The sequence below is a fragment of the Acomys minous genome (genome assembly GCF_964271855.1).
Source record: "Acomys minous genome assembly, chromosome: 11".
Taxonomy (NCBI): domain Eukaryota; kingdom Metazoa; phylum Chordata; class Mammalia; order Rodentia; family Muridae; genus Acomys; species Acomys minous.
The window spans coordinates 37,335,220-37,349,939 of record NC_140492.1 but is presented as its reverse complement, the minus strand read 5'-3'; the positions used below and the strand labels follow the sequence as shown (position 1 = coordinate 37,349,939).

General features: G+C 41.4%; 1 protein-coding gene across 2 annotated transcripts in view; it reads right to left on the bottom strand.

Moving 5' to 3' along the window:
* The window catches only part of TBC1D23 (TBC1 domain family member 23), a 59,906-nt gene that overhangs the window by 8,218 nt on the left and 36,968 nt on the right, over positions 1 to 14,720 (bottom strand). The window contains exons 11-16 of one of the 2 annotated variants that reach the window (XM_084801242.1): positions 12,900 to 13,070; positions 8,359 to 8,401; positions 6,672 to 6,778; positions 5,179 to 5,318; positions 3,643 to 3,687; positions 250 to 338 (exon numbers count right to left, since the gene is read on the bottom strand). In XM_084801242.1, coding sequence (XP_084657368.1) covers positions 250 to 338; positions 3,643 to 3,687; positions 5,179 to 5,318; positions 6,672 to 6,778; positions 8,359 to 8,401; positions 12,900 to 13,070 — 595 coding nt within the window. The remainder of the gene's footprint in view (positions 1 to 249; positions 339 to 3,642; positions 3,688 to 5,178; positions 5,319 to 6,671; positions 6,779 to 8,358; positions 8,402 to 12,899; positions 13,071 to 14,720) is intronic. The other variant, XM_084801243.1, reaches the window with a different exon arrangement.

Genomic DNA, 14,720 nt, shown 5'->3' with positions numbered 1-14,720 from the left:
GAAAACACTCATATTTCCATTACGAGTCATAACAGTAACAAAATTACAGTTATGGAAAAGCAACAAGCATAATGTTATGGCAGGGTCACCACAACATGAGGCGCTGTATTAAAGGGTCGCAGCAGCAGGAAGGCTGAGAAGCGCACTGCCATAGGCCCTGTGGCTACGGAAGTTTCCCCCATGAAGCACTTGTCTGCTAGTCACTGCGGGGCTGAGCAAAAGCGGCTGTAGATTAGAGAATCACTCAACCTGTGTCGTATTCCTCTTCGTCCCCGATGCTGAACACTGGCTTTACTCCTCGGTAAGGCTTGCCCACTCTGTCGCTGCTGCTCACGTGCCTGTACTCAAACAATTTTAGGAAGGCAACATCACTACAAAGTAATCAAAGGGTTTTAACTAAAAAGCATCCACCAAGTGTCCCAACAAAATGTAAATGCTGTTTGCCCTTCACAGAGCACCCACAGCTTTAGGACAACTATATTAAGAAATCTGAAAGAAGATAAATTATGTAAGCAAAAGGCATGTGTCATTATGTGCAGCCAAGTTAAACAATTTCAATGCTCCTAATTATAAGCCGGGGGTCACATGCGTCTGGGCCTGGGGACGTTACCCCTGCACTGTTTCCTCATTTGATAACCAATAATAACAGAAGCTTTCGCCCTTCAGGATTTGTTAAAATTAACCCAGCTATCCTCTTGCCTTTATGAAGCCCCGAGAACAGCACGGAGTCTACAGGCCACTGTACAAGTTGACTGCACAGCAGCAACACAGCACCAAGAGCCCAAGAGGAAGGCGCAAGGCTCCTTTGATAGCTACAAGTTTCTCAGAGTTTTCCCTCCACTTTCATTACTGCTGCTTCTGTTTTAGACTACTCCAAGATGTTACTTCTTTTGCATAAATTAAAATGTTTCCATAAAATGCTATGCAGTTCTGTGGGGGTCGGGGGTGAACTGTTTCCTTTGTAGGATAACCACCCACTACAAAGAAGGCTAGAATTGTCCTTCATCTAACATAAACACACTCATATTCTTCTATTTTTCAAGACTCGCAATCTTGGGGGAAAATCATCAATTAAAAAAAAGTCTTCATTTATATATTTATATATTTACTTTTAAATCTAACCTCCTCAAAGTAAGCAAGCAGGCAAACATTTAGAATTACAAGTTAGGTTAACCTAACAAATTAGGTTAAATTTTCATTGATTTAGCATTCAAAATTTTGTTAAAACATTTCTAATGCAAAATTATCCTGTAAGGGGGCAAACCATGTTCACTAGAGAGTGTTAGAATTTCTATCTGGAATGGCGCTGTTTGGAACTTCAAGAGGCAAGGCCTACTGGAAGGCCTTCAAGCACTGGGGTATAGTGTGTGTGTGTGTGTGTGTGTGTGTGTGTGTGTGTGTGTGTGTGTGTGTGTGTGTGTGTGTGTGTGTATGCTATGTGCACCTCTCTGTGCATGCATATAGGCCAGGGGACAATCTTTTGTGTTCTTAGGCACTAACCACCTTGCTTTACGAGCTAAAGGTTTCCCACTGGCCTGGGGCTTGCCAGGCAGCTAGGCTGGATGGCCAGTGAATCCCAGCAGTCCACCTGTCCTTCCTTCCCTAGTGCTGGGACTGTATCATAAGCCGCCATGCTCAGCTTCCGTTCTAATGTAAGCTTCTAGGGTTGAATTCAGGTCCCTGTGCTTCCAGGGCAAGCATTTTACTGACTAAGTTTCTCGCTAGCCTACAGGGAAAAGGTACTATGAACCTTGTTTTTTGGTTTTGTTTGTTTTTCCAAGACAGGGTTTCTCTGTGTAGCCTTGGCTGTCCTGGACTAGCTTTGTAGACCAGTCTGGCCTCGAACTCACAGTGATCCATCTGCCTCTGCCTCCACAGTGCTTGGATAACATACGTGCGCCACCACGCCCAGCTTACAATGGTGTTTTTATTTACACTGGTTTGTTTGGACTATTTATCTTAAACATATACAGTAATAGTTTGGACAAGTTTTAACTTGCTGAGCTTAGAAATAAACTTGATTCATTCAAACTGCTAAGTAAACTGCACTTTCAAATCAAATACACCTATTATGTGGATCACAGAAAAGTAAAAGGAAAATTAAGAATTTAGAGAAGCCAGGTGCAGTGACACATACCTATAATCCCAACACTCAGGGCGGCAGAGGCAGGTGGATCTCTGTGAGTTCGAAGCCAGCCTGGTCTACAAAGTAAGTCCATGACAGCCAAGGCTACACAGAGAAGCCTTGTCTCAGAAAAAATAATATTAATAATTTAAGAGAAAAACAGATTTAAACTGCCCTGGAGGCCAACTCAATGGTCTTATAGAAGGATGGTTCACAAGGAGATTACAATTCCCCAAAAGAACTATTTTCTTTAAAATAGCCTAAGGTAAAATTTAAAGGTTGTCTTACAATTGCCTTATGTAGGAATAGTCAAAAATATTCAAGTTACTCAACTGTTATTTTTTTAAATGCTATTTTCAATCACTGAAAATACTGAAATTATAAAAAACACACCCAAATTTAGCCCAAAATGGTTTAATTTCTATTCAATGTGTGATCAGACTCTTTAAAAATTTTGTCCCATTATTTGCTGTGTGTACATGGACTTGTACATGTGCCATGGAGTGTAAGCGGCAGTCAGGACAGCTGGTGGCAATTGCTTCTCTCTTCTCAGCACATGGTCCGGGATCAAATTCAGGTTGTCCAGCTTGGCAACAAGTGTCTTTCACTTGTTCAACCATCTGATGGGCCTTACACTTTCTTTTGTAAATGTTCCGTTATATTAATTTTATATTAATATCCTAAGTTAAAGTGAAGAAAAATTCTGCAAGAATGAATATTATAATGCTCCATGGAGTTGTTAGGTTGGTAGTGTTCATTTGCTTAGCCTAGCTTGAAGACTCAGAGTTTCAAGCCTTAAATCTCTGTATCACCCACCACCCACCATCTTACTGAGGACAGAGAAAGAAATGGATTAGACAGTAAAATGTCTCCCATGATCTCCTTCAGGGAAAAACCAAATGCAGAACCCTAGAACTATAGTTTTCAAAGAGATTTATATATGTTAATTCATCAACCTAAACACGTACTTCTAACTAAGAAGAATCTGGAAATATTATAAATTTACATCAGTACATGAGTTAACATTTTGATGCTGGGGATGTGGCCACTGACAAAGAACTTGTTCACATGTTCACAACCCCTGACCCTGTAACTCCAGCATCAGGTTTTGGACCATGAACTGATTCTAGATTTAGGTACTGTAATTCTGCATAAGGGCAGGAGAAAATGGTGAATTATTAAAATATTAATGCCCTGCTAACTCCTGACTGTGGGTATTTCACCTTTCCCTGCTTCAGAACAAAAACTACAGAACTTATAAAGTCCTTGGGTTTGAGCAAGTTTGATTTTCATCTGAGGACTGGGAGACAGAAGCATGCAAGGGTTTGAAAAAAGAGCAGGCACAAAGTGGAAAGCACAGTGTCAGGGCGGCACCCTTCCGTAAGCAGACTGGGGAAAGGTTAGCGTCGCAAACAGCAGCATGAAATTTTAGCCAAGTTGGCACCAGGCTCACACACAGGGAGGGGCATGCTAGAGGGAGCGGGTGGCTCGGTGGAGCTGCTCTCCCATCAGCTTACCGCTCAGCACAGGATCTGTCTGGCCAAGGAAGATTGAAAGACATTCTATAGCAAATCAAGGCAGAGGACAGAACAGAATGATTATAAAAAAAAAAAAAATTCACTTTAGAAAATACACAATCAACTCAGTTTTGCAACCCAGCATCCACTTTATAAAGAAAATACTTCAATCGTCTCAAGCACAAAGGAAAACAAAGACAAGCCAGTTTTACGTGACATTTCACCAGATGACAGTCTTTTTATCTTACGGTTATCATTAGTCGATCTTAAAAGTGAACAAGTGCACTTAAAAACAAATGTAGCAGCAAAAGTCCAGGGATTCAGAAGTACCATACGAGAGTTTGGCTTTTGAGAGCAGGTGTAACTATTGAGCAATAAAATCTTTCAGGCTCAATCAAACGCTTTAGAATATTTTTATCAGACTATTTTAGACGAGGTACCATTTTTGAATTGGTGAAGATAACCTATTTATTATTTTTGTACTTATTAAACAGGATAGACTTTTGTATGCATATGCACTATACCAAAAAGGGAAATTAAGTCCTAAAACCAACTGTTCCTCCTTGCCCATGATACTGCAAGGAAGACAGGACCACACGCTGACATCCGCTCACAAGCTGGCTTGCTCAGAAACAAAGTCCGTATTTGAACTGGAAAGAATCTTTCAGTGTTTATCATTGTGACATGACGTCATCTACAAAGTTCACACTTGAGAACTGTGCAATCAAGGTACAGATATTACAAAGATATCTCAGGATGTTTTAAGTAAGTTCACAACGTGGGCTTTGCCCACACTAACAGCTATCCCAGATACAAAATGCACATGCCTGAAGCAGACTAATGCAAAAGAGTGTGCCATATACTTGGAACAAACAGCCAAACGAATGTCCTTTAATTTGCTTGCCAGTTGTTCACCATGTCCCTTCCTAAGTCATGGAAATATGGAGTTTGTTTATATTTTAAAACAAATTCCTATAACATGTGAATCACCAGGTTCCGTTGTATTGATAAAAAAAAAAAGATTTATTTATTTCCTATAATGTATACAGTACTCTGCCTCCATGTGCAGCTACAAGCCAGAAGTGGGCATCAAATCACATTATAGATGGTTGTGAGCCACCATGTGGTTGCTGGGAATTGAACTCAGGACCTCTGGAAGAACAGTCGGTGCTCTTAACCACTGAGCCATCTCTGCAGCCTGATTCCATTGTACAGAACATGAGCAAATTATCTAGGTTTTAAATTCTTGGAGAAGTTCCTGCTGTGAAGTAACTGTGGTTGCATTTGAGAAGCTGCTGCTCTATGAACTGTGAACCGAGGGGGCAAACTTAGCCGTGTCCCCCTCTGCAAACGGGGAACGGGATCTGTGGAGCAAACCTTAAGCGGTGAGCACAGCCTTCACTGAGATGACGTCATCAGGGCTGTCAGGAGATGTGTGTGATCCCCTTCTAAGTACTCCAGCTCAGGTTCACGCCCTAAACATTTCTTTAGTTTTAATTCTTCACCATAAGTTCCCGCTGTATTAGAGAGACTCACCGGTCCACAGGAGTTGATGTATTCTCAATAAAACTGATGACCTTTTCCCTGACGTTAACAGACTTCGTCTTTAGAGCCACAGTCATTTTATTTACAAGGGACTTCATCCCTCGATCATTTGAGCCATTACAAGATTCACCCTGAAGAAAGAAAAAAAAACCAACCCACAGATGAACGACTCTTCAAATAATTAATACATACATCTACCACCAAATGTCTCCCCACCAAGCTGATGCTGCAGTACTGAAATGTAGTGTAGTACCGAGTGCCACTGGACTTGAACAAAGAGCCTTTAAGGAAGCAAGTGCAATTTCATTAGGTCAAGGTAAGCTTGACTCTATTTACTGGGGGAGGGGAGGCTGTACACTCTTGTATTTTCCTATATATGTGCAGATGTTCACCTTTGCACCTTATCCTCATATGGCCTTTACTCTGTACACACAGAGTACAGAGTACTCAAATGTTAGCGGCCGGGGAGATGGCTCAGTTGGTAAAAGTGCCCACCATGCAAGCAGGATGATGTGAGTTCGGGTCCCCAGGACCCATGGGAAATCAAAGCACAGCAGTATGCTTCTGAACCCCAGCACGGGGATAGGAAGGGGCAGGACACACATGAGGATGCCTGTCACTGACCATGCAAACTATCTGAACTGGTAAGTCCAGGTTCAGAAAGAGGCCCTGTCTCAAAACAGTAACTTAGAGAGTGCCTGAAAAAGACAGATGTCAACCTCTGGCATAGGAATGAGCACACACATCTGAAGTGGTATTTGTAACAGAAAAAGGTAGAAAGCAATCTAAGTATTTAGTAACAGAGTATTAGCCAAATAAATTAGAACACAATGGAATGAATATGGAATATTATTTAGCTCTTCTTGTATACAGAGAGGATCAAGGTAAAAGCAAATTCTCAGAGAAGCCTTATCTGCAAATAATCTAACAATGATCTGATTTGACCACATGCCTGAAAATGAACCTTCAGTGTAGTACTATGCATATGCTTGCTCACCTAGTCTTCAGGCCCAGATAAATACTCTGTTATCAGTTTATTGCACGGGTGGAGAAACCACAGCTGAAAGGTCTTACTGGAAATCATAAAAAGGGGAAGTTGTACGGATCAGTTCTGGACCCAAGAACGGCAAAGACCTAAGTCCAAAGAAGCAACTGTGATCCTGTACAGCAGTTTTCTGTCTCTGTTTTACAGAATAAACATTTGTAAATGACTTATTTGTGAAGAAACAGATGTAATGACATCTAATTCAAGTGTCAAGACTTTTTGCCCAGACGTACTTACTCCATATAGCAAAACCACACATTAATTCACGTCACAATAACTAAGCATCAGATAGAGTAGCTCTACCGCACCATCATGTCATTAACCTTGCAATAACTCACTGATTACTAAATACTTGTGCATCTTTTCTGTGTTGCTGGCAGTTGAGGAGCTAGGCGCCTTTCCTGGAAACCCATCCAGCACGCTCCACTCATATACTTACATCGACGGAGCTGATGCTGCCCCTTGAGCCTGAGGTGCTGGCAATCCAATGGCCGTATCCACTCTCTGGGCCCTCCACGTTTATGTCTGCCAGGTGCTGCTGCAGGGCTTCAAGGAAACAAGACAAATGGACAAAAGCTTTAGTGGGAGCCTCTGGAAAGATGGAATAGCAGAGCAGTGTGACAGGCACATCACAGCTGAAGGACACCATGCACAGTGGCCTTGTCCTGCAGCCCCAGGAGGGAGAGCTCCAGGCCACAGCAAACCTTCTCCTCCATCTCTCGAAAGCCCCCTGAGGGGTTCCCAGAGTGTGACGAGAAAGCAATCTTTCAGGTAATAACAGATAACGTGTGCAGAATTTCAAGAAATGGAGAAGTCATAAAAAAAAAAAGCCAGGAGACATAAAAATGTCCCCATAACAATGCAGGCTGGGGTATTAATGGTCAGAGAAAGATTAATAGAGGGGGAAAAAACCTTTGTACTTCAAAAAGCTGTCTAGAACTCTAGGCTGTAGCTGGCCACGGTGACACCCACCTACAGTCTGCACTCAGGGATCTAAGGGTGGGGGCCCATGAGTCTGAATCACTCAGAATGCCTGGGTCAGGCCAGCTCAGGACGGAGAGAAAGAGCAAGGCCTTATTTTTTTAATCTAGTATATATTATAAAATAATGCTTCTTCTGAACAATCTTGAGAATTATATGAGTAGTAGCCAATTTTTGTATTGTGTTATCAGGATTTCTAATTAACAGTAGGCAAGGAATCAACACCTTATTATTTAACTTTTTTTTTTTTAACTGGACTTCTCTATGTAGCCCGACTGGCCTCAAATTCAGAGATCCACCTGCCTCTGACCTTAAATGGCAACGATGTAGTTTCATCTTTTTTGTTTGTTTGTTTGCTTTTGTTTTTTGAGACAGAGTCTCATTTGTCCTTACATGGTCTCACATTTACTAGGTAGTGGAGGATGACCTTGAACTTCTGACCCTCCTGTCTCTACCTCCTGAGTGCTGGAATTATAGGTGGGCTGAGGAGTAAATCCAAAGGCCGTGTGCATACTAGGCAAGCACTCCACAAACTGAGCTATAGCCCCAACTCTCATTTAAACTGACAGACAGACAGACAGACAGACAGACAGACACATGCATGGATGAACACACAGGCACGTGCATCTTTTCTGTTGTTGATGGTGGCTAGGTTTTTCTACTGTTTTGCAGTGGAGGTGTGTGTGTGTTGCTATTTGTTTTTATCTTTTGAGAAGCGGTTTGCTATATAGCTTAGGCTGGCCTGGAACTCACCATGTAGCACAGTCAGTTGGCCCTCAAGCTCCTGATCCACTTAAAAGGCTGAGGCAGGAGGATTAGGAGCTAGAGGATAGGCTCAGTGGTAAAGTGCTTGCCTTGTATGCATGAGCCCCTGGGTTCATTCTCAAGTACCTTGTAAAATAAAAGCAAAAGGTTTTGAAATAGAAGCTAAATAAAGGACAGACATTCATTTGTCTAAATAGTCGATATTGGCTCATCTCAATTGCCTGTGTTATCTGCTGTCTGTATGTTGTTCTGCTTTGCCTTCACTTTTCTGAGAATACCAAATAACTGAAGACAAAAGTACGCTTTAACCAGTTCCATAACTCTAAATCAGCTCTTCTGATTTAAGTATAAGCAACTAAATTAATGTATTAAAGGCTTACCCATAAATCCTCCACTGGCAATACTAACATATTCCTTGTTTTTCTGTAATAAAAAACAAATTTTAAGTTATTTTAAAGTGCAGTTTAGTTAAAGCTCCAGATAGCATTGCCAAACACAATACAGATACATGTTAAATTGCTAGCATATCTTGTTTCCTTGACAGTCTGGACTTAACACACACACGTGTATTGCTCTTCCATGTTGTAGCAGCTAGTGCCTGAACCACAGAAGGGAACAGCGTCACGGCTATTACGACTGTGCTTTTATTTGTGTTACTCTCTCCACAGTCAAACCAAAGTCAATGAAATGACAATTTAGAATGTAATCAAAGTAAGTTTTCAAAGCTTCAAATATTTTGTGTCTTTTACTAAAAAGAGTACAAAAGTATCATAGCTGGTTATAAAAAAGGAAATGACAGATTACCATTTTGCAAACTACTAAAAACTTTTTTTTTTTTTTTTTTTTTTTTTTGGTTTTTCAAGGCAGGGTTTCTCTGTGTAGTCTTGGCTGTCCTGGACTCACTCTGTAGACCAGGCTGGCCTCGAACTCACAGCGATCCGCCTGCCTCTGCCTCCCGAGTGGTGGGATCAAAGGTGTGCGCCATCATGCCTGGCACTAAAAACTTTTTCAAAGTCAGATGTGTTGCTTTCAAATTTAAGTCCTCAGAATCTCAAATCTGAGACTAGCCTGGGCCACATGAAAATAAAATAAAATAAATAAATAAATAAAACAAATCAACAAAAAACTAGGAGCAGAAAGATGGCCCAGCAAGTAAAGGCCTTTGCCACCAAGCCTAACGACCTGAGTGTGATTCCCAGAACCAACTCTCAAGAGCCGTCTGCTCCACTTGTGGTATGTGTCATGCATGTGAGTGCACACTTGTGCACATATAAACAAATTAAGTAGAATGTCATATTTTAATTAAAAAACAACAAAAACAAAAATGCATAATGGATCTAAATAGTGACAAAGCAAAGGGTAAAAAATGAGACCAAAATGACATGGCATGACATGAACATACACGCAAAATACATGGGAAGAGCGTGGGAAGCTACACGGACAAATGAACTGGGTTGTTTCAACAAATACATGCAAAGATAAAATTAGAAGCTGGGAACCCGTATGTTAAAAACATTAGTAATTCCATGTTTTAGACACTAGGGAAAGCAAGGAAACTTGCATGCTAGCTAGATGCCTTTTTATACTAAAGTATGACAGTATTATCATGTTTTAAAGATTCTTATAAGTCTGTTTTCCCACTTGAAAAAAAAAATTAGCTGGGTGTGGTGGCACACACCTTTAATGCCAGCACTTGGGAGGCAGAGGTAGGTGGATATATGTCAGTTTGAGGCCAGCCTGGTCTACATAGTAAGTTCCAGAACAGCCAGATCTATGTAGAGAGATCTTGCCTTAAAAAAAAAACAAAAACAAGAAAAACAAAAAAGTTAAAGACTCAAAAACAAAACCAAAAGCAAAAATCTTATGTGTATTTGTGTGGACACGTGCATATGAGTGCAGAAACAGCAGGTCCCCTGGAACTGGGGTTACAGGAAGATGCAAGCTGTCTGAAATGGGTGCTGGGAACCAAAGTCAGGTCCTCTGATGGAGCACCCTCATTCTTTACCGTGGAGCCATCTCTGTGTACTTGTGTGTGTGTGTGTGTGTGTGTGTGTGAGAGAGAGAGAGAGAGAGAGAGAGAGAGAGAGAGAGAGAGAGAGAGAGAGAGAGCGAGTGTGTGTCTGTGTGTGTGTGAGAGTGTGTGTGTGTTCGAGTAGAAGCCACAAGTCAGTGATGTCTTCGACTGCTTGCCATCTTTTTTGAGACAAGGTCCTTTGTTGAGTCTGGATCTAGCTGGGTGCTCGAGGGGTCTTTCAGTCTCTGTCTCTGCCTCCCACGACTCCGGGATTGCAGGTTTACACCACCACATCCAACCTTTTATGTGAGCGCTGGGGACTGAGTGCAGGGCCTCAAGACTCTGTGGCAAGCACTTTATAAGCCATCTCCCCAGGCCCCCAATTGTCCTACATTGCCATTTCTTTAAAATTCTTGTGATGAAAATTGGAGGGAAGGAATTCTAAAACTACACCAAGAATTTGCAAAACAATTATGAGACAAAGTTCCTAATAGCCCAACCTGCTGCCACAGGCATCCCTTACAGCATAGTTTATCCTGGAGCATGTTAAAAGGGTCAGTTAGGGTTATGACTAAGGTGAGTCTCTGGGACTCTTTACTCTCTGAATAAGCTTGTAAACTTGTAGCTCTTTCTTTTAAGAATGTTTAAAGGAGCTGGGGGATGGTGGTGCATGCATTCAATCGTAGCCCTTGGGAGGCCAAGGCTGGCAATCTCAGTTTGAGGCCAGCCTGGTCTGCAGAATAAGTTCCAGGACAGCCAAGGCTATATAGAGAAACCTTGTCTCAAAATGAAACAAAACCAAAAAGAAAAGAAAAGAAAAAGAAAACTCAATATAGTGATCGATGGCACAGTTGTTTTCCTACCTGGAAAAAAAAAATCACTTCCTACCTCACTTCTTACTCAAAACACATTCCATATGGTTAGTAACTTAAAATTAAGAAAAAAAATTGAGTGCAGGGCCAAATGTTTATCACATAAGCATGTAAGAAAACTACTGAGGAGAAAAAAACCTTTTTTTTTTTTTAAGACATAGTTTCTCTTGTAGTCCTGGCTGTCCTGGACTCATTTTGTAGACTAGGCTGGCCTCGAACTCAGAATATGACATTTAAAAATATTTTTACTATTTTAAGGATTCTTTGACAATAAGACAGGTTAACTCCTGACAATATCCAGCCTCCATAAAGAAGATGATGAGCACTGAAGAACCTCCTTGTGGAGATGGCTTTGAGTGTGGCAAAACAGCCACTGGACAAAAATGTCGTTTCTCCCAAAAACAAAGTTCTACCTAAAATGGACAAGCTTAGATACAGACAGACTCTGCCAAGACAGGGTAAGCAAGTCCTCAATGGTTCCTGCTTCACAAATATGTCTATCAGATATACTGGGCCAGAAGGCTGAAGATGATGCTCCAATGTTATAGAGTGTTTTGGGTGTCTGTTCAGGCAGTAAACTGTCTCGGTCATATTTTTCATTTTGGAAGCTGCCAACCTGCACTTCCTGTTTACTCAGGTAATTAAATTTATTCCTTCTCAAGTCTCTGATGTGGTTGAAGACTAGATACTTTTAAAATTAAACTTAGTTGTTTAGGAGTTAAGAAGATACTTTTTATGTCTAGATATATACTTTTAGGTTGACAGATATAAGCTTTAATAGATATTGATTCAGTTCAGAACTTTAGACTCACCAAGATAAAATAGATAATATTTTCTACAAGGTTGCCAAATAACTTTTGATTAGATATTATGTATGTAAGTCTTACCTATTGGTTCTTATAATTTTTTATAATTGTATTTACTGTATATAAAAATGGCCTCTTTATTTAGACAGAAGAGGGGAGATGTAGGGGGATGGTCTGATGTATTTTGATGCTAATTACTGCTTGCTGTCTCTGTGACCCACCTTTTGCTTAATAAAAAGGCATCCCATCCAGGCAGGGCAAAGGAGATAGGTGGGGCTTAGAGAAAGGTATCCTGGGAAGAAGAAAAATATCACCACAAGGAAGAAGGAGAAGAGAGCAGAGGAGAGGGTCCTAAGAGGGACGAGAGGAAGGCCACCATGGGTTAGCTGGAGGAGAAGCACATGGCTGGCGTGGACAGAGAATCCGGCCCAGATGAAGAGCATTAGCAAGTATTTGGGATTATGGATGGGAGGTAGCTTGATGGAAATTACTAGAAGCAGATGGCATGGGACTGAGGCAGAGATACCATACCTGCCCCACTATGGGAAGTGGTTTAGAGAATTAATGTCTGCCCTGCCCCAGGTTAACTAAGGCTATTTTAAAATATAACAAGTGTCTATGTCTTAATTGATTGCTAGCTGGGCCTACTGATAATACTAGTAATACTGATAGTTTAAAAACTATAATATAAGCATGTAAGAAAACTACTGAGGAGAAAAAAAACTTTTTTTTTGTTTTTGTTTTTGTTTTTTTTTTAAGACATGGTTTCTCTTGTAGTCCTGGCTGTCCTGGACTCGCTCTGTAGATCAGGCTGGCCTCGAACTCACAGAGATCTGCCTGCCCTGCCTTTGCTTCTGCCCCTGAGTGCTAGAATTAACAGCATGCACCACCGTGCCGGGCAAAAGAACTTTCTTAACAAGACAGGAAATCAAGACACTGTTACCAAACATACAGATAAATCGATTAGAGCATATAAAAGTAAAAGACCATTAGCTGTGGATTTCTTCAAGGAGGCAGCAGTAACCGGCTAGCGGCCAAATCCACCCCAGCTTACTGTCACACCAGCATACCTGTCGCGCTAGCATACCTGTCACACCAGCAGACCTGCCACGCCAGCAGACCTGCCGTCACACCAGCATACCTGTCACACCAGCATACCTGTCACACCAGCAGACCTGCCACGCCAGCAGACCTGCCGTCACGCCAGCAGACCTACTGGGCCAGCGTACCTGTAGGAAGTGAGCCAGGACCATGTTCATGTACATGTCTTCCTCCTCTCGCCCACTGCCCATAAAGCAGAGGTGCTCCCCGCCGGCGATGGAGCCAGACTCGATGGACTGCTTCTGTGCTTCCAGCAGGGACTTGACTGACTGTGCAAACTCGGATGGATTCTGGAGCATCTAGATGATTTTTAAAAAGCAGAAACTTGGCAAACATACAATTGTAAAACTGGAAATGAATTTCCAAGCAAACTGCCAACATTAACAAACCAAGTGCAAAAGGGATGGAAAATGAAAAAGCTTAAGTAAGTAAAATTCCAGGGACAAAACTTTTATGTATACCTTGAAACCAAGGCTGAGAAAAGTACTACTTGATTAGAGGGGGAAATTGTATCCCATACAAGAAAGCTCAGCGACAGTAATCCTTAGTCATGACGGCAGACAGAGTTTAGCTCTGAACAGAGTAAGTAAAAGCTACAGATCAAAACAGCTTTGTTTCTCAGTTTCTACTTACAAGGCAGGCCATATATTTCTTCGAAGACATGAGAAACACTAGAGACCATTACTCATCGTTCACTTTAGGTATTGGTAAAACAAAGATCAAAACTCATTCCTTATCCCCAATGAGCTAGATATGCCAATAGCTACAAAAATTCTAAGCTTTTATTACTGAAATCAAAAAGTACAGTAAAAATCCAATATAAAAGTGGGCAGATCAGAGAGAAGAGCAATTTCGTCTATTAGTTCTGAAGATTGCTCTGTGTAAGTCACTGCGTGTATGTGTGCGCACCAACATGTGCAGGGGTTTATGGGGGCCAGAAGACGGGTCAGGCCCCCTGGAGCTGGTGTAACAGCTGGTTGTCAGCTGTCATGTGGGTGCTTGAAAACAAATTCAGGTCCTCTGCAACATCAGCACCACTCGTAACCTCTTAGTCCTCTCTCCAGCCCAAGGGAAAAGCAACATCATCATTATCATTATTATTATTATTAATTAATTTTTTTTTTTTTTTTTTTTTTTTTTTTTTTAGTTTTTCGAGACAGGGTTTCTCTGTGTAGCCTTGGCTGTCCTGGACCCACTTTGTAGACCAGGCTGGCCTTGAACTCACTGCAATCCGCCTGCTTCTACCTCCCGAGTGCTGGGATTAAAGGCGTGCGCCATGCACCACCACACCTGGCCATGGGAAAAGCAACTTTAAAAAGAGAGGGAAAAGGTGTTTGCACCTTACTTGAATACTCTATTTTCAGCCATCATTCTAGAAAACAAACAAAGAACACCCAAGAATGTTTGCTAATGATACAAAGCAAGCCCATAGAGGCAGTAGTGAGGTATACGGTACTTCAGATTTTTAAAAGAGCAATAAAATTTATATGTCCATATCCTTCAACCCAAGAATTCTACTTTGAGGAGTCTATAGAACTATTTGCAAAACTATACAAAATATGTACAAAATTCCCAACAGCAGCTTTGGAACACAAAAACGGAAAGAAATTTAAATATACATTAATCAAACAACAAACTATGGAAGTATCTGTGCCATGGACCTCTATGAAACATTAAAAGAAATGTGTTTAAACTGAAATGTCTCCAAGAAACTGCTGAGCAAAGTGGCAAAAGAAGGAATGTGCACGTGTGTATTAAAGGCGGAGAGACTGGGCAGGCGGTGACAGTGCTGATTCCGAATATTCTCTGAAAGAAGTGTTACTTCGTGAGACTAAAGGTACCCATGAGTCACGAGTAAGTTCTAAGAACAAGCATGGAAGCAATCAAGGAGGGAGAGGCAGGCATTCACACAGAGGACCCAAACAGGCCAGCTCCTCCCTTCTCACCCA